Below are 26,018 nucleotides of genomic sequence, written 5' to 3' on the forward strand. Positions count from 1 at the left end.
ACCAGGAGGTTTCCAACTGAGCTGGTGATGGAACAGGAGATGCCTGTGTTGGAGACCTAATCATCTCCACTTCCTTTGCAATTGGGTCTCTGGCTTCCTATTTTATTGTATCAACCCCTTAGTGGGTACATCCCCTGGGTCCTTTGACAATTCGCTTTGTTTCTTGGCATGCCTATAATACTTCGTGCCTCTGTTAGAATACAAATCATGATTTGTCTTGTGTTGTAGCAATTTTGTATTAATTCATTTATTTGCTTGATCAAACAGAAGTATATTTGAACCTTGCACTGAGACCTGTGAGCAGGTAGAGAGCATGGGCGCTGATGGGTGAAGAGGAAGCAGTGCAGATGTGGCTTTGCCCTCCGTGCTTCTCTTCTTCTATGGGAACCTGGAGTAAATGACTCCTTTGGGAACCTCAGTTTCCTTCTCCAGAAACAGGAAATGATACCCTCTACCTGGTGGAGATTAAGGGAGCAAATCAGCAAAAACACGTAGCCCTGGGTGTGTTTTTTCCACTTAGTGTGGGTAGGGCCAAGGTTAATTTCCTCTCTCAATCATGTTAGGCTCCCCTAACACCCTCGCCCAAAGGCTGGCCACAGTGACCCACCCAGTACAGCTCAGTCAACACTGGGTTGAGTTCAACACAGTTGTGTTAGCAAATGTTCACTGCAGCCTCAGGACTGTGCCGGGCATTTTGAGAGACTGCAAAGAAGTTCTGGCCTTTCTGCTGCCCTCATAGAGCTCACCGTTTCATCAGAGGATGTGTCCATCCAAATCCCAGCCAAGACCCAGGAGTGTGAGAGTCGGAGGGAGTTACCCCGAGGAAGCCACACTGTTATGGGCTTACTCAGTCTGCAGGGGCGAGAGCCAGCATGCAGGAAAGGAAAAGTCCTGTGCCCACTTTCAGAAGATCCTTAACAAATTATAAAAATAACATCCAGTTTCTCCAGGCTCTGCATCCATTTTTCTGAATCCTCCTACAAAAATAGGAATTGCTGTTCTCGCATGACAGGTTGGGACAGTGAGGCTCTGAGAGCCGAGTGATGGACTATGGGGTCACCCTCGCAGGGCTGAACCAGGGTGCACGCCACTGGTTCATACGGACTGACCTGCAGGACCAGGCAGCTCACACCCACTTCAGTGACTGACACAGGAGAATAAGCTGAGGGAGCCAGTGCCTTCGCTTCTCTGCTTGTGGAGGGTGCATTCAGGGAATACCAAGAAAGGGGGGTCCCTCTCCAGTCCCCCCAAAATTTCCCTGCTGTTTCTGCCATGCTGCCTAGATCTCCACCTGTAGGCTCTCATTCTTTAAGGTTAAGTGTTGCCCTCTTCAAGAGGCATTTAAAATGTGTCCCTGAAAATATGGGAGAAACATAAGAGAAGTTTGAAGCTCTCAGCCTGAGTGTAAAAGATCCCTTTGATTTGGGATGTATGCCTGACTATTTCTGGGTTCTGGGAGAAAATGGAGGAAAAGCACACACAGAACACTTGCAGAGGGAAGAGGAAACTTCGCTCCATTTACAAGTTTGTCACAAGTCAATGCAAAATAAAAGGAAAGTCAAGAGACATGAGCTAGAAAGGTGTATGGGGACATCCTTCAGGTGCTGGAAGCTTAGACTTCATCCGGAATGTGATGGGGAGCTTTTCAGCAGAGGGCTAGCAATTGGGTACTCATTTGAGGAAGGCAGTGACATCTCCGGGATACCTCCTGTATGCCAGACCCTATCCTAGGGTGTAAAACAGAACTTTTACTTCCCCTCTCTCATCGTGAAGAAACTGAGTCTCAGAGAGATGAGCCCCCGTCACCTATGGCGCTCTTTCTCCTACTTCCTTTTCTTAGCCCACACTACTGGTATACATCGTAAAAGCCTCTCTCAGAAATCTTGCATGGGTAAGCAATTCTCCGATGCTGGTTAGATGATGTTATTTGCAAAGGGCAGAGAGAAACCTTGGACTCACACCCAGTGCTGAGGTCACTTTGAAGGGTTGTCCCTTCCCCATGTGCGTCTTCAGCAAAGCATGCAGCTCTTCTCACTAGTGACTTGGGACCGCATCTGCCCATGGTGAAGGGAGGAGGAGGGGCAAAGGGAACACACAGAAATGTCAGAGAAGATTCCAAGAAGTTTTCTCCAATACCCAAGGGATCTGCTTTCTCCTGGTGGTTTCTGAAAAATGTTTCAAGAGCACATGTGCAAGTCATCTGAGGAGACAGAACAGAAAGTCCATGGTCTGTTACAGCCTGTCCTGTTGGTGTGGGGTACCCAGAAGTTCTCCAGGAGAGTCACAAACAAACAGTGTTTGGATCAGAAAGGAGCCCCCTGAGCTGGTCCCTACAACTGCCTTGAACTTGTCAGGGAGCCTTGGCCTAGGAGGGACTTTAAGTCCATCACATTTTTCAGGATCCCAGCAAAGGCCTCTCCTCCCCGCCCTCTCTTGCTCCCTCCGCCTGCATTCATTCACGCTTTCAATGCCTCCAAGTGCCAGGCACCATGAGTGGCCTTGGAAACTTGCAGTGATGAAAGTTTTCAAGAGAAAAACAAGATTGAGGATCAGATCAACCTAATTCTCAGGCCTGGAGTCTACCACTTACTAGCTGACCCCTTTGGGCGAGCTGAGCCAGTTGTCTTTGTCCCTGCCCAACTCCTTGTCCATAAAATAGGAGCCATGACTTCCATACGGCAGGTGCTTGGCCAGGATGTCATTTTCCTTCTGATAGCCACTGAAAATTTTTTTAAAGGAGTGCTCCTTGCTGCCAATGAAGTTACTGCAACTGAGAGACCCAATTAGGAACAATTGAGGTTTTATTTTATTTTTTTAAGAAATACTCTTTTGGTTATAGAAATCAAAGCAGAGAGAGACTTTTTTAAGAGTCTCTTGGTCTTCCTTCACTTATTAAGATTTGACCTTGATTAAACAACTTCCTTAAACCTCTTCATCTCCTAGCTGTTAGGAAATGGTCCTGATATTTGGATTCAAAAGCAGTGTAATATCATAGTGGACTTACTACGTCCAAAGCATCACTTGGAGCATTGGGTAGAGGTTGAGATGAATGACTCAGCCACTACCCTCCAGCCGTCTGTCTTGTCCATGAAGGACAGGGGACACTGGAATAGGGCCTTCTAATAAGAGACAGATGTTGGCCAGCTGCTGTTATGCGTGGACCGTGGAATTCACCTCAGGGGGAGTACATGGAAGGGGAAGGGTGAGCCTGAGTAGAAGCGGGGCCTAGCAGGCCTCATTATGTGGCAAACAGGTATCGATGGCACAGGCCTGGGTGGAGGAGCCCGTCTTCATCTGTCACCTGCCATTGGCTCCTGACTCGAAGCCCTAGAACAAGCAAGGCTCTGTGGTCTCGGGCGTACCCAGCGCTGCCAGCCCACGCCACCGCCCCTCTGGGAAGACTCCTTGGCCTTTGTCTCGCCTCTTCCTCAGGCCTAACCCACTACCCCTGCACCGTCTCTGTGCTCCACGTCTCCTTGCCCTATCATGGGACTCAGCACCAGGCCCTTCCTCCCATCCCTGTCATTCACCCAGGCTCCCTCAAGACCCTTCTCCATTCTTGCCTTTCATCTCTTCTCTTCTTCCCTAAATTATCGTTGTTGCTTTAAGTGGGGGCAGTGGTGTTTAGCCAGCCTGGCCTTTGCTGTATAATTTGGTTTCATGTTCGGTACCCAAGAAACATGTGAACAATGTAAACAGTGTCCGCTCTCTGAGGCTGGGATGCACTTAGGAAGCAGGAGCCAGTCGAGCTTGCTGAGCCCGCTGCTCGGGGATTCAGTTCTGTCCCCGGAACCTCATGCTCATGCCTCTGAGTCTGAAAGGAAACTTTCTCAAGCCAGGCCCCGAGGAGGGGTCCTGGGGGGAGTTGGGGTTTGGCTGTGCACAAGATTTTGTTTTTGTTTGTGTATGTGTTTGTTTGTGTTTGTTTTTCATGGCCCCGACCCCCACTCTGCACTCCCCAATCTTTTTAAATTAGCCTGGATGTGTTATCGATAGAACCAGACCCAAAAGGGCCTTCTGCCCTCTCTCCTAAGCCAGCCCTGGGTTTCCTCAGACTCCTAATTCGTCAGCCAGATCCAAGTGCCTGGAGGCCCTGGGTACATGTGTGCATGTGATGGACCCAGACAGGCAGTGAGAGAGGGCCCTGCCCAGAGGCCTGCTTCCCTGGGCTGCTGCCCACTCTGGGACCCTCTCCCAAACTGGACCCATCTGTGCAGTTGGAGAAAGGGGACCCTTGGCTGACGTCTGCATTTCTCTCCATCCTGGAACAGGTGATCTTAAATATACATACTCTTGAATATACATAGATTCAGGAGCGATCTGGTTTGCTGGCAGGATGTCGGCTTCAGGAATATGGATGCAACCTGAGTGATACCCAGGTCCAGGTCTGTGGTGCAGCTGCCGGGGGCAAGAGGTCCAGGGACCGAATATCAGTTCAGTGCAGTGAGGAAGGAGATACACTGCCATGCTGCAGGGAGCTGTGGGTGGGAGTTTAATGCCCCGGAGCAGGCAGGGCGTGTCACTGAGAGCCCAGGCTCCACACCAGCTGTGTTCTGCACCTGCACGGTCCTGTAGAGGAGCTTTTAGCCACCTGTTATGTTGAACCCATGAAATGTGGCTCACGAGACTGAGGACCTGAACTTTTAATTAATTTACATTTAAATAACCACATGGAGATGGTGGGCTTCCCATTGGATAGGAAGAGTGGATCACATTCTCCAGCGTGTATCACATCCCAGTGCTGCCACTTACAGTGAGATCGCAGGCAAGGTACTTTGCCTTTCTGGTCCTCAGACTCCTCATCTGTAAAATGGGAAAATTAAGTGGGAATTTTTGTGGGGATTCCAGCAGAGAGCACCCATAAAACACTTGGAACAGTGCTTGGTACAGACCTGGTATCTAAAGTCATTCAGTTCAGTTATTTCATGAAATCCTCATAACCAATCTATGTCGTAGGAATTATGTTCCCATTTCACAGATGGGGAAGCAAAGGTTCACACAAGGTTCCCTACTCCAAGTAGTAGAACAGGAGTAAATCCAGTTCTTTTAGCCCCATAGCCCATGCACTTTCTAGTGTACCACACCACCTCTCTTAACATTTAAAAAATAATAACAATACTTCTCTTTCCCAGAGTGAGATAGGACACACTCATCTTTTGGTGTTACGATGTCTTACGTCCTTTAAGTCTGCCTATGTGCTCAATGGGTGGTTTTTGCCTCTGGAGTACATTTTCCATAATTCACAACAAACATTGTCTCAGTGATCTCTTGTCTGTGGAGCTTTCTATATGGTTCCCCATGGCCTATAAAACCCACAGCCTCTGCAGACTGGGCCTTGCGTGATCTCTACCAGCTTTTCCTCACAGTCCGCTGCCTTATGGATGCATTCTAGGCGTTGGGGGTTCCATTTCTCCTGCCCAGAGCATCCATCATTCAATACTCCACCTCTTTTTTTTTAATGTTTTTAAATTTAATTAAAAGTATATATTTTCTACATTCACTATTACTTTGTATTAGCTTCAGGTGTCAGCATAGTGGTTAGACAATCCTATGCTTTATAGTTCCCCTGGTGTTACCAGGACCCACCTGGCACCCTACATGGTCATTACAGCTTCTCCACCTCGATTAACTATCCGCCCAGGTCCAGTGCAAATGGCACCTCTGCCTGTGGTTTCCTCTGACTGCCCGTGCCGCGATGTGCTACCCTCGCTCTCTGACAACACCTATCCCTTCTGAATCCCCCAGCGGCCCAGCGCGCAGGCTGCCTCTTCCTTTGCATTTGCCTGTGTTCATGGCTTTCTGTGCCAAATGGCCTGTGACAGTTAAGGACTGGGCTCCATCTTCTCCCTTTAGGTATTTCCAGTGCTCAGCACAGGGCTGGCCACATGCAGAATACTCGGAGAATGTTTATGATCCATTGAATGACACTGTTGGGAGCAGCCCCTGCTGAGCGATGCCTCCTTTATGATTGGCTTAAACATACAAATAAGTGTCTCTAAGTGATTTCCTTATGTGCCAGGTGACATCCCCTTGTTCCTAAAATAGGTGACAAGAGTGAGTAGCGCCTTAAGTCCCCTGGTGTGTCCCCTACATTCCAGACGAGGCGTGTGCCACCGTGTGAGTCGGGGGGAGATGTCCTGAAGGCCCATCCTGACCACAGCCCCGAATTCTCAGTGCCTCCATGATCGCCTGCCACTCCGGAATGTTATCTGTCCAAAGGCAGGGATTTTATGTTGTTGTTCTTCTGTGTTCACTGCCGTGAATTTCAGCATCAAGAATAGGGGCTGGCACATAGCAGGCATGCGATGACTATTTATGACTACGCCTGCACTTTGCACTGTGACAGTTTTGCACAGAAAGTAGGAAACTGCTTCTGGAAACTGGGCCTCGGGACTAATGCCCTAACCCTTGCCTCTTATTCTGGGAAAGATTGGGGTCTCGGGAATGTCCCCACAACTAGAGTCCTACAGAGATGGATAGAAACAGAGCGGGCTGTCTTTCTGGCTTGAGACATTGTGGTTCACCCTCGGAGTGGTCTCCCAGGGAGAGGCCCAGCCCAGGAGGGTGTGAAAGTGCAAAAAAAGGGAAGAAGGCAGGAAGGACAAGAGAAGAGGAAAACAGAAATTCGGAGAGAGGAAAAGGAATGACTAAGCAGTAATAAATGACAGCAATGACAGTAACATAATTGTGATGACAAGTGCTGATGATCATGACAGGAGCAGTGTGAATGGCCGGGCTGCCAGAGCAGTTACTTCGCGACTCCACCCAGCGTTTCACACAGGTAGCGGCTAACTTGCATTGGTTTACAGAGGAGTGCATGGAGACTCACAAAGGTTGACTAACTCACCCAGGCTTCTGCAGCTGGCCCAGGGGTGGGACAGGGAAATCTAGAATTTGAACCCAAAACTGTGGTCCTTGAGAGCCAGGAAGAAAGAAGTAGGGAGGGATGGAGGAGGGACATGCTCATTGTATGTGTCTAGTATGTGGGGCTGTGTCTGAGACTTGCGTGTGCTCATCCTACACAGATCCTCCAGGGCAGGCACCATCCTCTGCCTCATTGGCAGTGGAGGAATTAGGGCTTTATGAAGGATTCAAGGTCACACTGAGAGTCAATGGCAGAAGCTTAGATTTCAGCCCACATCCCTTGGACTGGGAAGTGTGTTTGACTTCACTGCTCGAAGGAAGGTTCAGGAAAGTGGCAGGGGTAGGGGTTGTTGAAGAGTTCATGTTGGGGATCCCAGGTCATGCTGCAGTTGTGCCCAGAGACCTCGTCTCAGAACAGCTGCTTCTGCACCCTGCGTTTGTGCAGATGTGGGCTGCCCAGGTCAAGGGCCCCGCTGGGGAAAAGATTCTCTGTCTCTCACAGGAATCTGCAGAGGAGGTGGTGGACACATAAGTCAGACATGTCCATTGGGCATTTGGTGGGCAAAGCCCCCAGTTTGCATGTCATGATCACCACCCCTGCTTCTGAATTCTGGAGGGGCAGACCGGAGAGAAACATCACCCTTGTCCTCAGGAATGAGAGCCCTTGTGTGAGCTGGCAGGCCAGCAGGATGCTGGGAAAGCATCAGCCATCCCTGTCCTTCTGTTGCCTGCATATGTCCAGGCATTACATCCTTTGGCGATTCCTCCAGGGAGAGGTCACGCTGGAGGCAGCGCTGGCAAGAGCACTGTCTGCTCCTCTAAAGCAGAGGAGGGAGTCAATAGCTCTGTGGGTTTTCGGCCTTTGCTCACTGGAGTTATAGGTGGGGATCAGAGACCCTGAGAGCTCAGTGAGAACCAGGGCCGATGAGTGCTGCATGGCCCTCCTGGCATTGAATGGGGTCTTGGCAGGTACAGTGACTCCTCTTCTATCCTGGATACAAGGCAGAACACACAGATCTGAATGAGGCAGCTGGCGAAGACAGGAAAGGGGGAGAAGGGAGGAAAACCAAAACAACCAAGCCCTGGTTTCAGGAACTTGAGGCAGTCTTGTTCTTTTAACACAGAGATGCTTTTCAGTGAAAAATCACTCCCCTGACCTGTCTTCAAAAGGCCAGTGTGGTCAAGACTGCCGTTAACTGCCACTGGGCTATTTCTAACTGAGGGTTTCGGTGACCAGGCAGGCCCACAGCTGGGATACGGTCACTGCTTTCTTGACTCACCCACGAGTATCTCAGGGCTCTGAGAGAAAGGCCAGGAAGGCTGGAGGCTCCCGAAGACACCCTGCTCCGCTTTGCATGGCTCCCAGCTGAGTGGTGGTTCCCAAGTTTCAGTGCTTTGCTCCAGAGTTGGCTGCGTTTCCCAAGTCCACTCTGGAGCCAGTAGAGAGGGCATTGCGGATTCAGACTGGTTGGGTTTGTGTTCTTGGTCTGAGGCGGTTTTGGAGTGAGGGGTTTAGAGCAGCCAGAAGTGCCTGTTCCTGCTCTGGAATCACCGTACCGTATTCTGGTCTAGAACTGGACCGTCTCAGGCTCCGCCTACTTCTCTAGACCTGGCAATGCCTCTGGGCTCTGAAATAAAGATCCAGATCCCGGTGCTTCCGGCTGGCCGTGCCCCAGGGCTTTCCCGCAGTGCAGGCAGTGTCTCTGAGTTCCCATCTAGTGTTGAGTGAATATTCTGGAGTGAATATTCTGGTCAGAGCTAAGAGTGCCCTTTTGATCTGATCTGGAGTCTACACTGCTTTTCTATGCTGATCTAGAATAATGAAATGGCATGAGTTGCTTTCAGTATCAGTGTTTTAGAAAAGGAGAGATTTGGAAACACAGAAAGTTAGCCATGTGTTCTTTAAAAAAATGTGCTCAGAAATCTGTTTGCAGCAAGATTCTGCACCTTGAACTTTATCCTTCATGCCTCTGCTGTTGACATCATTGGGGAAACGGGCTGGTCATGGCTCAGCTGTGGCCCAGCTTCCCTTCTCCTGCCTCTCTCTCCCCAGCCCCTGCTCTCCAGGGCCCACGAGACATGAAGTCTGCATTTCAGACCCGGCCCTCAGGCTGAGATTGCCGGGGCCACTCCCTCCTCTGCACCCCTTGAACCCAGAACCTGCTGTGCTGTTCTAGGAGTGTTTGCTGGACCTTCCACCCAGTTCCCTCTATGGCTTTGGGAGCTCTTCAGGAGAAGGGATTTTTTACCTTTCTTTCTCCCCTCCACCCCACCTCCTCTGGGATCCATTTTCTCATGTAGACCGTGGGGAATAAAGGACCTAACACATAATCAATGCTACATCAATGTATATTGAAGGAGTGAATGCATGAATTAATGAATGCATAAGAGAGAGAAATGTGGGATTTGTCTGGGAAAAAATAACCGGAGACTTCCAAAATGAAAGACAGATCTCTGGGAGCTCCCAAACCTCTGCCTCTCACCCCTTAGGAATTTCAGGAAGGTCCCACCACCCACTCTCCCAACCCTGTCAGCATGTCGCTGTTGGAGAAGGCACGGCTGCCATGAAGTCACCCACGGACCATCTGGCTGGGGATCCCGTGTTCCTCTTCTGCTACAGGGATTACGTAAGCTGGACAGCAGCCTCCAGATGTTAGCAGTTTCTGCTCATTGTACCCTCCCTTTTCAGCAACAATAATAATAATTAAAACAAACACAGGCCCCGTCCCACACCCGCACCCCTGAGATTACAAACAGGTGGGCCCAGATGGCCTTCCGTCTCCAAAGGCCTCCAAATGCCTCCTAGTCTCTAAGCAGAACAGCTGACCCTGCCCCGCACAGAGCGGAAAAGCCAGGCCCGCTGCCCTGGGGCATGGGCCCCAGGCCCCAGCGAGGGAACCTGGCCATGTCATGAGAAGTTCCTACACTGGTCCTTCCCTCTCCCTGGCTCCCACCCCCAAAGCCGTGGCCTCGAACTTAAATGGATGTATTTTGGAGGACGAGGTAGCTTAAGAGATTAGTAATGAGATCCCAAGTCTTTCACTGCTGGGTCAGGAGTTCAGCGCGGGCCTGGGTGACTGGTGAATGGCATAATTACAGAGGCTGGAGCAGGCCCGCCAGGGCCCCTGCGAAACGAGCCTGCCGGGCCTTTCAAGGGAGGAGTTGTCAGCAGCACAAAAGCCGACGACCACCGCATCCGACACTAATCACTCTCCCTTGTTGGAGGATTTACTAGCTGGAGCCCCTGCCCAGCACCTCCTCAAAACTGGCGTCTGGGTTTCGGTGATGGGTACAGCCACAGGGGAGAGACTGCCCAGCCCATGGGATGGAATTCTGGAAACTAACCTTTCATAAAATGCAAATTGGTGACCAGTGCCATCCTTTTAGTCATTACTACCACTGATATTGTGGTGATTTCTTCCTCTCCCTTGGCCTCAGTTTCCCCATCTGGAATGGGGTCCTATGAATCTCCCCTTCACAATGATGTAAGGATGGAGTTAGTGGAGGTGAAAGCAGAGGGGTGCTCATCTCATCACTGTCACCTCAGTATGATCACCGTTTACACTGTGTCGGCCTCAGTTTTCTCATCTGTATAATAGGGGACAGGCAGGGGTCAGACCCAGACAGGCATGGCTTTGGCACACTCTTTACCCCCCTGCCTCACAAGAATGTGAGCATCTGCCCTTGGAGCACAGGTGCTGGCCATAGTGGCTGGTTTAAATGATGGCACAGAAAACATGTTGGGTTTGCCACCTGTCAGAGGTGCTCTGTCAAGCCTCTTGCATAAACTTTCCCCTTTGAAGAAGGTTGGGGTGTCCAATCTCTGTCCCCTAGAAATCCAAAGCCTCTGTCTGTGAAATTAAGCAATTTCAGGAGCAGTCTCAGTCCCCAAGAATCAGTTCTATGATTCCGAACCATCTCTCTTCTATGACGCCGTTTCCCCTCCTGTACAGATGTGAGCACTCTGTAGAACAGTGATGCTTGACATGATCTCTTTGCTCCATTCCCCTTTTCTGCATGATCATTGGATCAGGTCAGGAGTGTACACCCCAAAGCATAGGATTTCAGACCTGTGGGAAGGTGCAGGCCTGGAGGATGTTAGACCCCTAAGGCATGTGAAATGCCTCATAGGTTATGGACAGACCCAGAGGGAAATGAGGTGCTAATCACCCCAGAGCTGAGCTCCAAGGCTGGAGGGCATGGATGCCAAGTTATCTTATCTGGAAGTGTCTCCTGGTGGAGGCCCAGGTCTGCTGCTATTTCCAGAACTCGGGGTGGGAGGAGGTGCCATTGCTCTGGCCACACACCGGCCCTCTGTGCAGGAAATGCCTCTTTGCTTGATTGTCAGTGCACATCAAATAATAAATCCCAGGACTGAAAGAAGGGCAGTCCACCCTCCCCTCCCCTCCTGTCTCTTTAAGGCAGGCATCAAAGGGGAAGGCTGCTCTGGAGGCCTGGGGAGGTGATCATTGTTTCTAAGAGTCTGTGCAAGAAAGCCTGGTGTCTCTGTCTCCTCCTCTCCCTGTCTCTCATTTTCTTTCTTTCTTTTTTTTTTTTTTTTGGTTAATCCTCACCCAAGGATATTTTTCCATTGATTTTTTTTTTAGAGAGAGTGGAAGGAAGGGGGAGAAATAGAGAGAGAAACATCGATGTGAGAGAGAAACATCAATTGGTTGCCTCCCACATGTGACCGGGGATCATGCCTATAACCGAGATACGTGTCCTTGACCGGAATCGAACCTGGGGCCCTTCAGTCCTAGGGCCAATGCTCTATTCACTGAGCAAAACCAGCCAGGGCTCATTCTTTCATTTTCTCTCTCATTTCTCTTCTCTTCTCTTCTCTTCTCTTCTCTTCTCTTCTCTTCTCTTCTCTTCTTTTCTCTCTCTGTCTTTCTCTCTGACTGTCAACTTTTTCCTTAATATCAAATCTTTATATTGTTGGGACCTTTTATTTCTACTTTGAGATCAAGTGTGTAAAAAGAAGGTTGGAGAAGGGGATTGAAGGTGTGTGCGTGCGTGTGTGTTGTGTTCTATATCTTTTAACCCTCAGTGTTGCCCTTTAAGTTGTCTATGTTAAGGGGGTCAGTTAGGAATAAGGGGCAAAGGAGAGAGGTCAGGGTGGACTTAAGAGTGGGGAGAAGAACAACTCGGGTTGGGGAGGATGACAGGACGCTGCAGACAGAGAGAGAGGCCTGAACCTGGAGTGGGAGCTTGGGTTGCATGGATCTTACATGCATCATTTGCGATGAGGCATGGAAACCCTTGTTGGAAAGTCTGACATATAGCAAAGGATCAATAACATTATTATTATTGTTAGTTCATTTTTTAAATTCAACTCATACTTGTTTAGTGCCTACTTTAGGCCTTCCTCTGCTAGTTATGCTGAAGGCGCAATAAGCAAGACCCCGTTCTTTTTCTCAGGGAGCTAACAGCAAGCTCAAGGATTGCAAATGGGTTCATTTCCTGGGCCATGCCTGACCAATCACGCGCGCTCGTGGTAGCCTTTGTTGAGATGGATTCAGAGGCCTGTAGGCGGGGAAGAGCACGCCCGGTTTATTAATGCCCTCTGTCCTGAGATGGGGGAATGCTGGCACCTGGCACCACATGTTGGCTCCACTGGTCCAGTGGGCTCAGGGGCTGTTCCACTTCCTGTTAGCTATCAGCCTCAGTTTCCCACCTGGGAAGTAGTGTGACTAATACCTTTCCCATAGGGCTGTTTGAAGGATTCAGTGAGACAATGGTACCCAACAGGTTCTGTGGTGTAGAACACTAGTGAGAGAAATGACTGTGAATACCAGTTCCTAGTGTCATCATCGTATTTAATGCACATCAACTCCATGTGAGGCTCGGGGGTGGCCAGGTCTGGCTGCGGAGCCTGCCAGTCCTCCTGGGTCTGAATCCTGGGTCTCCCACTGACTTCCCTGAACCACAGGGTTGATACCATCTCTGCACATTGGTCTAGGCCTGGAGAGACCCGGGCTTCTGGGTCAGATCCGTCAATCTGAACCATGTGGATCACCTTGGAAAAGCCACACCAGTTCAATGTAGGCAAGTCCTGTGAGCCCCACCCAGTGACACCAGTGCAAAGGAGAGAGAAATCAGGCCCCATGCACTGACCTTGAAGCTCACACACAGAGACAGGTGGGCACATGGGAAATGCAAGTGCATTACACAGAGGGCATGAGCAAGAGTTATGGGGAAGTCCAGCCCCTGGGTAGGAAGAGTGAACTTGGAGTCCAGCTACTCTAACTCCTAAGCCATGGGGGAGCAAGGCCTTCCAAACCTCAGAGTGCTTGTGTCTAACGTGGGGACAGAAATGTTTACTCCTCAGGGTTATTAGAAGGTAGGAGGACTGGATGAGAGGATGCACAGCGAGCAGCCTTCCTAGTTGGCCATCTTTAAGCGTGGGTGCCCTTTCCCTCCCCCACGGGAGCGCCGAGGAGGGAGCAGCATGTTCTGTAAGGAACAGCCAAGCTGGCTGCACAGAGGTGGCTTTATTTCACCTGGGCCACCACTTCGTGTTCCTGTGTCCCAATGCCCTTCACAGCCAGGGTTTGACGGCTGCCTCCCAGCAGGCATCCCCCCCTGCAGTCATAATATCCAGAACTCAGCTCCTCTTGCAACCTTGCAATTCTTGGGAAAATAAGTTGGCACTGGACCCGAGAGCCTGAGGTGAAAATGTGGCCCGAGTAGAAATATTGGGAAACACTGCCTGGTGTTCGTGTGCATGTGCGTGCATGTGAGCATTCACGTGTATTGTTATTGTCAGCAAGGACCCCCCACTCGTCCCTCCTTATTCCTTTTCCTCTTTTTTTTTCTATGAGGCCCATTCCCAAGTCCCTTTGGGTTGAAAGAGGAAATTGGAGAGGATGGGCTAGAGGTTTGACAAGCACTTCCTCCCTCCTGTGATTGACAAAAGGGCATGTAAATCTGTAAAAGAGAAATCCAATGGAAACCTCATGGCATCTCCCCTGTGTGGGAAAATACCAGCTCTCCGGCTCCCCTGTTCTCCCGTCTTTGTGTACGTCGTGTGTGGGTGGAAGATAAACTGGATTTAAAAAACCTCTTGAAAGCAAGACATCGTTAACTCCTCTAATTGAAAGCAGTCTTCGCAAAGGAATGGGTTTGGCGGCGGGTGCTGGAGGTAGTGGCTAGCAGAGCATGGAGTGGACTAGAGTCGCAGGTCCTGGGGACACGGAGGCCTCTGCTTCTGTCATCCTGGGCACCCCAGGCACCACCAGACGTCCCAGCCCATCCCAGAGGAGCTTACAGCGTCCCTTCGAGGGATGCCTCTCCGCTCCGCACTAGGCTCTGTTCCCATCTATTGAATGCGATGGCTGGAATCACATCTCTGAGGACCATCCTAGCTCAAACATCCATTGATCTCAAAGCTCTGGAGAGGATCTCCCAGCTCTTATGCAGCACAAATGAAGAGAAAACAAAACAAAACAGAAAACGCATTGCTGGAATGGGTGCTGTGAACTGTTACGCTACTCCTCCAGGTGCCTTAGGCAGAAAAGGTGGCTGGGAAATGAGCTTCCACCTCAGAGTATCAGAGTCCTGGGCCCGTAGGTGGGCCTAGAGGCCAACAGGAGGGGATACTGCACTGCAGGGTCAGTACTTTCCTCGGCCAAAAGCACTAGGAAGAGGCTGGAAATCAGCTGGCCACGCGTGAGCACTGAACGCCCTTTGGGGGTTCCTCTTCATCCTCTACAAGTGGGAGCAATGAGTGTCAGAAGTAAGCGAAGCAACTGAGTCAGTTCTAGGAGGCAGGTCCCTTGCCTGGCCATCCAGGGCTCTCACAGCCACATGGCCCAGCCCAGGGCAGATGGACAAGGGCCTGCTTGGGTCCAATGAATTAGCACCTACTCAGGAGCCCAGGTGGAGGCGACAAGGAGAAATCCCAAGTCCATCCTCCATAACAGCCCTGAGAGCTATGGAGGCAGGCCTTTTGCAAGCTGGCCTCTTCAGTGAAGAGTGTGGGCTGAGCTGACACCTGGATTTGAGTCCTGGTTCTACCCATCAATTGTGTGACCTTAGGCATATTGCCAGGCCTCAGTGTCCTTGTCCATAAAACGGGTATCACAATAGTGCCCTACCTCACAGTGTTGTGCTGAGGACTGCATGCTTGAGTGCATATAGAGTCCTTACAACAGTGCCCGGCATAGAACAGGCATGCAGTTAGGCTGCTGCGGCTCTGCTATTGTCACTATGTTGTTACTCTTGTTCCCTGGGCAACTGTGGCATCCCGTGTGGTGGGCAATCTGCTAAGATTTCTTGGAAGGTAACTCAAGCCCGGTTCTCACCTTAGAAGTCTTCAGAGTTTAAAGGGATAAGACTGGGCTCTAAACAACTGTAATCCAACTTGACATGTGCCGTACAGTGTTGCTGACTGTAGACACAGCGTTGCACAGCCGACCTCTAGAACGAAACTGAACATCTTGCTTAACTGAAACTTCATGCCCAGGATCAGCCACTCCCTTTCCCCTCCCCCAGCCACTATCCACCACCATTCCACTCTTTGATTCTATGACTTTGACTGTTTTAGATACCTCGTAGAAGGGAAATCATGTAGCATTTGCCCTTTGGTGATTGCCTTATTTCATGTAGCATAATGTCCTCAAGGTTAATTCATATTGCCTCAAATGGCAGGATTTCCTTCTGTTTTGAGGCTGAATCCTATTCCATTGAATGTGTATACCACATTTTGCTTATCAACTTATCTGTTGATGCACAGGTAGGCTGTTTCCACATCTTGACTGTTGTGGATGCTACTACAATAACCATGAATGTGGGCAGTGCACACATGTGGGTTTCAGTGATAGGAGACCCCCCTCTTTATCTCTCTAGGGCAGGGGTGGGGAACCTTTTTTCTGCCAAGGGCCATTTGAATATTTATACCATCATTTGTGGGCCATACAAAATTATCAACTTAAAAATTAGCTGCTATATTTGATCAAAGATTTAATTATCTCACCTCTAGTACCTTGGCAGGGCCAGGCCAAGTGATTTTGCCGGCCTTATACAGCGCCTGGGCCAGACGTTCCCCACCCCTGTTTTAGGGGAACCTGAAGCCTGGAGGCTGCAGATATTTCTGTGTGCCCTAAGATAGTGAGCGATGTGAAGGGAGGGATCAGATCTTGTTCATACCGGCAGGACACAGAGGTTAAAAAAGTTACTATGTTCAACCCCCTGACATCTCTGGGCCTGGGGGGCGGGGTGGAACCCTTGGCGTCCTCAGAAAGATTTGCACGTGTGAGAGTAGAGAACCTAAGGGAAAGCGAACGGTTCTGCACCAGTTTCCACACAGATGCACTTTGGAAGGGGGAGAAGGTTGGGAGAGATTAGGAAGGTCACTGGAACCAGTGACGCTGAAGAAACTGGACAAAGGGAGATGATGGGTGAAGAGGAACAGGAGGTGTTGGAGGGAGAGCTTGGGTTCACAGGAGTGTATAATGTGCCTCTCCTGCTTGTTCCCTCGCAGAATGTTCAGTAAAATCTACATGGCTCAGTCATGCTTTATGGCATTGGATTTGCTTTTGGAGGGGAAGGTGCAAAAAAGGGGGTGGAGGAAAACGGAGCATCCCCATAGAATTCGTTACCTTGCGATCACACCTGTATCCTTAGTGACCACCTAGGATACAAGTGTGGCCATGGGCACGGGCAAGGCTCTCTTCCTCTTCGGGCTTCGGCGTCCAGTGTGCCACGCACCTCCATAAAGGGCAGCTGAGTGAGCAGAGGCACGCCAGGTCCGTCAAAGCAGGAGCTGCGAGTGTCTGCTCCCCTGCGGCAGGCAGCCTCCCCCACCTCCCAGGAACCTAGATGGCTTTAAGATCAACTGGGGCTTTGAGGATTTATTCATTCCTCTCTGATCTGCCTTGACTGACCCTGGTCAGGATCCCAGCCAGCCTGAAACAAACCCAACCCTGAATAGGAAAACAGAAGAAAATAACAGCAGCACCTTCTTCTAAAGCCCTGTCTAGCGCTGATAGGGCTGCCTAGATAAGAGGAAATTGTATTGAAGCAAGACTTCTCTGACTGGGAATGCTTTAGATGCAGAGATAAGCCCCCGACACCTCCCAACACACACACACACACACACACACACACACACACACACACACACACACACCAGCCCTCCGGAGATGTGCCCCACCACGCTCTGCTGGGGGACAGGCAGCTAAGACCACAAGGGGAAAGAATTCCAAAATGATACATGTCGAATTGCTGGCCTGGACTCCGAATGCCATAGATAGTTTATGCAAAGTCTCACACTGTTGTAAAATGTAACACAATCCACTGGCAGGCCTGCCTAAGTTTGGTCCCAGTTGTTTTTTGAGAAAAATAAATAAACTTGAAAATGTCTTCCATCCCATGAATGTGACTGTGTTTTTTAACGGTGGTCCCTTCGGTGTTAGGCTCCTAGAGATCTGAATGCCTGAAGCTCCTAGAAGCCATCACTTAATCCCTGGGACTTGACTCTCCATAGAAGTTACCTGTGACAGTCAGGAAACCAATACTGCATTTCCAAGACCCACTGATGCCTCGGGAGCCGTGAGGGAAACTTTGGCGATGAACATGTTTCAATAATTTTCAATGTTTTTGAAGCATTAAAGCTCTTTTTGTAAATGAAACTTTCAGGGCGGCTTGATATCTAAAACAGATGATGCTCAGATGATGGCCTGGTTGAAACGGTGGAGCAGAAACTAAGTAGTCCCCCCCCCCAATCCTGAACCCCAGGCTGACACCTCCAGGGAACCCTAGGAATTCATAGGTGATACCTTGAAGACCTATGACGCCGTCCAATATTCAACTGTGAAAGATAAACCCCAGGTTCAAAGGGGTGAGATAACTAGTCCTTGTCCACAAATATACATCAAATGTTGGGGAACCTGGACCAGAACCAAGTCTCCCTAATCCAATAGCCAGCTCACCATTGCAAAGCTCTTGAGTGACAATGTGATTCTCCAAAGTTGGTTAAGCAACTTTCTTCCTTTCTCTGAGGTCTGAAGGATGAATTGATGAAGATGTTAACGTCAAGAGAAATTAGATGAAGGGTCTAGGGAACTCCCGGTATTATCTTTGCAACTTTTCTTACTCCAAAACAAAAAGGTTATATATTTTTAAAGATATAACCTTTTTTTTTAAAATTAGTTTCAGAGAGGAAGGAAGAGGAAGAGAGAGAAACATCAATGATGAGAGAGAATCACTGGTAGGCTGCTTCCTGCACGCCTCCTACTGGGAATCAAGCCTGCAACCTGGGCATGTGCCCTTGACTGGAATCGAACCAGGGATCCTTCAGTCTGCAGGCTGACGCTCTATCCACTGAGCCAAACCAGCCAGGGCAAAAAAAGTTTATTTTTTTTAAAAAAAGCATTAATGTTTGCAATTATAAATTACAGTGCAGCCAAGTATTTTTATCTTGCCTTTGATTAGTGAATTTGGTGTAGAACTTCTCCACTCCATTTTTTAATTCTTCTGTTCTCATCTATATGAATCCCTGGGTATAATCTTGTTTTGTGTGATTTTTATAAATGGTATCCAAATGTACTGACCACTTAGGTCTTGTTCTTTTTAATCTACTCAGTGTTATGTTTTTGCGATCTTTCCAAGTTGATGTCTGTGAACTCACAAGTAGGGCTTCCATTTTCCTTGGCCAGGACCCATACTAAGCAGGTGTGAAATATTGTTAGCATCATCCCTGTATATGAATATAATTCAGTCCTCTTAATATACTTTTGCTCATAGAATCCTATCACATAAATATGTCATTTTATGCATCCCTTCCCTAACAGATGAACAAACTATTTCCAATTTGTTGCTACTGTAGATATTGATGGAATGGATATCCTTCATCCTTGAATATCTTGATCCTCTCCAGGTCAGCCTTACTTCTTAGATGAGTAGACTGATATCTGCAGATGTGGAATGACAAACCTAAATTCCTAGGGAGGTTTGGAGAGAGTAGCCACTTTCAAGCTCAGAGGAAAAGCACTAATTTGGGATGACCTGCTCACGTTCTGACCAATCACAAGAACAGCTCAGCTCTTTCTGTCCTTCTCCATCATAGCCCTCCCCTGCTCTGCAGTTTACAGTTATATGTGTCTATGCAATTACTTGATGAATATCTGCACATCTTGAGCTCCTCACCTTCAGTCTTGTCCACTTGTTGTCTCACAGTGCTTGGTAAAGAGCAGTGACTCAATAAATATTATCTGAATGTATGAATGAACCAATGAATGAAGTGACATTTGGATACACACAAAGCCCCTAAGTTTGAAGAATTCTGCTGGTCTACACCTTTGTGTTTCTTTTAACACTAATTTGGTATATCTGTCATTGAGAATGAATGCGTGTGTATGTGTGGATATATGTTTACATATATGCATATGAAGTGGTGGAGCTGATTTTCTTTGGGGAAAGCAAATGTTCATACTATCGCAGTCTTGCTCTGTTGTACGTAGTCCTGAGCACAGTTTAGAGATTTATTCTGAAGTGTGCTCTGCTTGGTGTTCAAGAGTCTACGAGATCCAACCCTGCAGCCTGTCTTTTCTGCCACTTTCCCCCAGCGCAGATACCAGGCAGCTTACCACAGCTTAACCCTTCTGGATGTCTGCTGTCCTCTGAGCCTGAGCCTCTGCGTCTGTTCCCTCTACCTGCCATGCCCTTCCCCTTATCTCTGTCCTGTTCATACCCAAATCAAATATCAACTTCTCTAGGATTTGTGCTCCCATAAGAATTACTGTCAACCCTACCATCAATGGCATTCAGGGTTTCCTCCTCTGTGTGAGAATATGGGCTCTCGGGGTAGACTCTTGCTTGTCTCTTCATCCCTGATTCTTCCTGCAAATGCCAAGGACAAAATATGTAGATAGCAAAGGTTTATCGATTTGAATTTAAGTCAATCTCTGCCACTCTCTACAACACTTGTGTTTCTTTCTCTTTTCCCAGGTGTGTCGGACCAAGGTGATTGATCTCAGTGAAGGCATTTCCCAACACGCCTGGTATCCTTGCACCATCAGCTACCCCTACTCCCAGCTGACCCAGACCACGTTCTGGCTCCGGGTAAGCCAGTGCTTGAAGAGCCCTGGATGCTCCAGCGGCCCCAGGAAGCTCTGCCTCCCACAGCCCTTTCTTAGGATGGTTTGTCTATCCATTGAGGATGCTCATTGTAAGGACAGGGGACAAAACACTGATCAGTGAGATGCTCCTGGAAATGGAATCCCTTAATTGCTTGTGAAATATTCCCCAGTCATTCTTGTCTTGGCAGAATTTGGATACTTTTGTCTGCCTGAAACCTCCTATTCATTGTTCAAGATTAAAAATTGTCTTCTCTTCCCTGAAGTCTGTACTGATCCCCCCAAGAGAAAAGTGGCTGTTCTCTCTCCTCTAGTCCTCTACATGGTTGGTTGGTCAGCTGTTGATGGCACTTGTCACATGGTGCCATCCCCCTAAGGACTGTGGATTGCACTGAATTTTGATTTGCATGTCATTGACCTATATTGAACCTCATAGTCTGCAGAAGTGCATAGTCTGCAGAAGTGCAGAAGTCCATGTCTTATTTAGCTTTGTCTCCTCAGTGCCTAGTACAGAGGTTAGCATGGAGGAATGACAAACAGTAATAATACCATTTTTTGTGGTTTTAGTATGTGCCAAACACTTTTCTCCCATCACCTTATTGAGCCTAACAGCCACCCTGTGATACGGGTCTTCACTTTATCCACCACTTGAGGTGAGGGACCGCAGGCCTAGAGCGGCACAGCCAGCACTGATGGACAGGCGCATCTCGGAGGGAGCAGAGCCGAGATCGGAGCAGAGTTTCTGATCTCAGAGCCTGTGCTGTTCACTGGGAGGCTCCACTGTCCCTCTGTTCCCGTTACAGAGCCACAAGGAGTAATCCAGTTCCTGAAACAAGAAGATTCTCCCTGAGACCCCCCCACCCCATCCTGCGGCTGCTTCCCCACCAGGGGGAGGGGCATGCATGACTCTCTGATGTCATGTGTGTTTCAGGCATACTTTTCTCAGCCAATGGTTGCTGCAGCTGTTATTGTCCACCTGGTGACCGATGGGACCTACTATGGGGACCAAAAGCAGGAAACCATCAGCGTCCAGCTGCTTGACACCAAAGAGCAGAGCCATGATCTAGGTGAGCATGTCCCCTCGGGCCTGGCTGGCTCTGGGTGCCTGGTTCCACCTTTGCCCAGCGTGGTCCTGAGGGTTGGCTGAGAAGGCCTCTTCCTTCCCCTCTCCTCTTCCTCGTTCTCTCGCTGGCATTCTCATTGCCGTCAAGTCAGGATGTGCTTGTGGGTCTAGAGAAGCCTGACTGACAGGTTCAGGGGTGAGGGATCAGTGTGGAAGTCCTCCCTTCAGTGGCTGCCTTCTGCCAGCCACCTGTAACTCGGCATCCCCGATGGTCCTCCAAAGGCCCAGGGAAGGAACCTGCGTAAGGCCCTTTCCCACTGTCCGCGTCAGCACCTGAGGCCCAGGGAGCCCAGGCCGCAGGGCAGCGGCTCTTTACCCTGTAGTCAGAGGTGCTGGGAATGACCCCAAAGAGCCAGCTGTGTGTCCAGTGTGAGCTCCAGACTTTCCCATGGGAGTAAGATCAGGAACGTCCGATGCAAGTCTAGGAAGGCAGGGGAGGAGTCAGCTGCCCCAGAACACGGGCTGCAGTTGGCACTTGTGCCACCTGCCTCAGCATACCCACAGGAGCCATGGGCATAGAGCTGATGGAATCCATCATAGAATCCTTCCCCGCACTCACGCGCCTGGAAAATGGGAGCCGTTTTCTCCACCTCTCCGTGCGTCGTTAAGAGCTCTGGGGCAATGATGCCATTGCACAGTCAGAGCGATGTGGGAAATAAGCGAGGCTTGAGACTGTAGGGCCGTGCCTAGCACGACACCTGCCCCCAGGAAGTGCTGTTACCCGCTCCCACGTTTCCGACACAGCCATCCCGGGTGGGTGGAATCCCGGGCCAGCACCACAGTCCAGGCATCAGAGCCATGCCCACACACTCCAGAGGGAGCTCATTTCAAAGACCCCGAGATTGCAAACCGGCGACAGGTCATTCCGGGGTCAAGCAGCAAGCAGCCCAGGGAGCAGCGAGAGCTTTTCGGTTTTGTGTTGATGTTTACTTATTTAGTTAGTTTCAAAGGCAAGGGGGAACATCCTAATAAGGAATAGAAAGAAAACCCCTCTGGACTTATCTGGATTCCTGGTAAATTTCCCTAAGTGGGAAGTAAATATTTTCATAGCTGTCCTGGCAGCGCGCACCACGGCCGGGCTCCGAGCCCAGGGAGCAGCGAGGGCTTTTCGGTTTTGTGTTGATGTTTACTTATTTAGTTAGTTTCAAAGGCAAGGGGGAACATCCTAATAAGGAATAGAAAGAAAACCCCTCTGGACTTATCTGGATTCCTGGTAAATTTCCCTAAGTGGGAAGTAAATATTTTCATAGCTGTCCTGGCAGCGCGCACCACGGCCGGGCTCCGAGCGGAGGGTTTCAGCGGAGCGGAGCAGGTCTGGTTCCCAGGGAGCTCTTACGTCCTGCTACCTGATGCCGGGGACTTCCACGTGCCACTGTCCCTCCCACCAGCCCGTCCTCCATCCTCAGCACCCTGACTTCCCCTTCAGATGCTTCCCAGCTCTAAGAGAATGGACCACCAAAGGGAGAGAGGCTTCATGCCCCCACCTAGCAGGCCTGCCCGGCGTGGTTGGGATCATTCCATTTCCTAGATACTGAAACTGAGTGTTGGGGTTATTGGAGTCACATAATAAGGAAGTGGCTAAAGCAAGACTTGAACCAAGTTCCACCAACGCCAAAGCCACTTCGTTTCACCCACTGCATCCCGCCCATCACTCCCCTCTTCTGTATGCACACCTCTGCCTGCCCCTCTGCCTGCCCTCCTGAACCTGGGGACCTGCTCCCGGTTCTTTTGAGGGCTCTGGAGTGAGGCAAGCTTGCATGCTACTTGGACTATATGTCGCTGGCTGCTCTGTGGCCCTCTGGAAGGCCACTTCCTGCCCAGGGTTCTCAGTCTCCTGTCCACAGGATGGTTACAGAGGCCCTCACCTAGTACCACCGCAATGGCCTGTAGTGGTGAAATTGTTTCTGGGAAGGCAGCCTGAACACTGGCAGTTCCGACCAGCAGGCCCCAGTGCAATGTGGGAGGTGGGGGAGGCTGGGCAGAGGGGTGGCCCTTTGGGGGAGGAGAGGGCCGTGGGCGCTAGGTGAAGGGAAGGCTTAGGGGGCAGGGAGGCAAGGGGGTTGGAAAGATTTGGAACCAAGAGAAAAAGGCAGACAAAGAAACTTTCAATCAAACTCAAAATCCCCACCGGCCACCCAATGGTGCTTTTGTGCAGGGACATGAAAGGGTCTGGGGGCTTGGGGAAGGGCCGGTTGGGGAGGGCGTGACTGGCCTTGAGTAATGAGCCTGGCCCCCCGGCCCTCTGTCTCCCCTGACAGGCCTCCACGTCCTGAGCTGCAGGAACAATCCCCTGATTATCCCTGTGGTCCATGACCTCAGCCAGCCCTTCTACCACAGCCAGGCGGTGCGAGTGAGCTTCAGCTCACCCCTGCTCGCCATCTCGGGGGTGGCCCTCCGCTCCTTCGACGGCTTTGACCCCGTCACCCTGAGCAGCTGCCAGAGAGGGGAGACCTACAGCTCTGCCGAGCAGAGGTAAGGCACCCCGGGTCTGCCCACCCTGCCATTGCGTAGCCAAGTGGAGATGGAGGAATTCTGGAATGGGGTGGCCGTGTGTATTGCCATAAAAATCTCTGTGCATCGCCCTCCTCCATCTCGTGGGCTCTGGGCAGCACTGCCTCTGGGCCTGGCGTCCAGGGGTGGGGAGGTCTGTAGGCTGGGTGGTGGAAAGAGGGCCTCCTTTGCTGGCGTGCAGTCCCAGTGGCTTGCAGGGGGACCCTGGGACATCGCTTTCTCTCTCTCTGGGCCTCAACATCCTCATTTGAACAGAGAGAGGGTGGTGGGTTCGCTGGCTTTCAGCTCTGAAGTGCTGGAATATCCTGCTTCCTGAGTAGCACAGACAGGAAGCATAACTCTCTGAAATATAGGGGGAGAGAGGAGGACTGTTATTTGTCTCATCCCAGTTCGCTGCGTATTTCAGTGACGGTTGAACTCTCTGTCTTCTCTAAGCCGGGCTCCTGAGATCCCCCCAGTGGTCTAGGAGCCTGTCTCTGAGCTGCATAACATCACCCCCTCGGTGCCTTTGACCTGGCGTCTGTTCTTGAACCTGGTTTAGGGCTAAGAGGGGAAGGTGTTTCCTGGACACCTTCTGCTGATCATCTTATGGATCTGAATCTACCCTTCCTGACTGTGTGTCCACGTATAAGTCGCTTTGCTTTTCTAAGTCGCAGTTTTCTGTTTTGGAGTAAACGGGTGATAACATCTACCCCATAGGGTGGTCGTGAGGGTTAAACAGTGTGCTGTAGGTGAAGGTGTTCTTGCAAATTGCTAGGCACCGTGCAAAGCTAGTGCATTAATAAAGGACATTTATCTCCCTGTGACAGTGGTGCTTTTCAGCCCAGAATCCTGCATAGAATCCTCAAAGGAGGGCAGAAGGAGCCTCGGAGATGGTCTAGCACGTAGAGGTGTCCGCACTTCTGTACCATCTAGAATTCCAGGGCCCCAAGAGGGGAAGGACTGGTCCAGAGTCACACAGCATCACTCATGTTTGTTTAATGAGATTCAGAAGGAGAAAGAGAGAGTTGGGGTCTCAGTAGGCTCCCCCAGAGTGAGGCCCTCTGAAGGGCGATGCAGCCCTACCCTGTGTACCTGGGAGCGAGGAGCGGAAATAGGGGTGGGAGGGTGACAGGGGCCTTTCCCACGGCCCTGCTGCTGCAGAGGACACAAGGTGGTTGCAACACCCACAGTGCTCTGCACCCACTGTCTCTCGCCTCTTGTGCAAAGTCTGTTGCAATCCTTTGGAGGCCAAAGAGCTCCTTAAATATCACTCATTGTTACATTTCACCCTGAGAGGGCTTTGTCCTCCCCGGCTCCCCAGACTATAAAAATAAGTTAATTCTCAGAACTCAGAGAAACATTGTGGATGGAAAATGCAAATCCATCACCTCGGCCACAATGCTCTCCATCGTCACCCAGACACCGCACCGCCCGCAAGTGCACTGAGGCCGGCACTGACGACTTTGAGTTCTTAATTGGCAGGTCCTGTGCCCCAAGTAAACAGTCGGGAGAGTTTAACCTCGGAAACAAGTCAACTGATAAGTGCCTGTTGGATCCTCTGACTTGTGGAGGGACATCGAACTTGGGCAAAGCATTCTGTCTCTGTCTGGTTATGTGACCTTAAACCAGTCACCCCTTCTTTCTGGACCTCAGTTTCCCCATCTGCAAAATGATAATGGGTTGGATGTTCTCTGTGGTTCTTTCCCATTCTAAAAATCTGTGGTTCCCAAGAGCTGGGAGGGGCGAGAGGGAAGAGGAAGGGACTGACACTTATGATTGTATTATATTATTTCACTATCACCTCTGTCCTGGGAGGTGTGGAGGCAGTGAGGGAGTCAAAGCCTTCAAGGCGGTCAGAGGCCTAACCCTGCTTTGTCTGCCCCTAAAAGCCACGCTCTGCCCACCGGAGCCAGGAACATCTGTGGGAGAGAAGAGGACTTTTCACAGCTGCTCACCTGCGAGCATTTGGACAGTGAACCAGTCAGGTGCTGAGGACACAGCTCTGAGGCCTCTGCCGGCTTGGCCTGGGCTGGGACCGGGTTGGGGCAGGCAGAGCGCCCAGGACTGAGGCCTGGGGGATGCAGGGCCCTCCTGAATGCCTGGCTGGGGTGTGGGAGGACAGGCAGGACTGTGCAAATGTGCAAATGCGTTCAAACAAACAAACGAGGAGGAAAGAAAAGAAAAATAAGCAACAACTGGAAAAAGCCATGGGGTGGTTTCCTGCATTCTCAAAGCACCAAGGTAAATAGCATCAGTTTTTATAGATTTCAGCTTGTGATACATCCCACTTTACTCCAGGCTCTCCCCAGGTAGAGAAAGGCGCTGTTTCTCCCCGCCCCTCCCTACACCCAGCTCTACCACCCCTCCCCCTCCTCCTCCCCATCTGCTTTTTCTTGCTTTCTCTCCTTGCTCCCCCTCCTCTCTGTCTCCCTCCCCTCTCTCCTCTCTCCCCCTCTTTT

General features: G+C 50.3%; 1 protein-coding gene across 3 annotated transcripts in view; it reads left to right on the top strand.

Moving 5' to 3' along the window:
* Positions 1-26,018, top strand: part of PAPPA (pregnancy-associated plasma protein A, pappalysin 1) — a 215,964-nt gene that overhangs the window by 132,649 nt on the left and 57,297 nt on the right. For all 3 annotated transcript variants that reach the window (XM_014528925.1, XM_014528924.1, XM_014528926.1), the window contains exons 11-13: positions 19,816-19,929; positions 20,875-21,010; positions 23,325-23,538. In XM_014528925.1, the coding sequence (XP_014384411.1) occupies positions 19,816-19,929; positions 20,875-21,010; positions 23,325-23,538 (464 nt within the window). The remainder of the gene's footprint in view (positions 1-19,815; positions 19,930-20,874; positions 21,011-23,324; positions 23,539-26,018) is intronic.

This window comes from Myotis brandtii, unplaced genomic scaffold, assembly GCF_000412655.1.
Source record: "Myotis brandtii unplaced genomic scaffold, ASM41265v1 scaffold658, whole genome shotgun sequence".
In the NCBI taxonomy this organism is placed as follows: domain Eukaryota; kingdom Metazoa; phylum Chordata; class Mammalia; order Chiroptera; family Vespertilionidae; genus Myotis; species Myotis brandtii.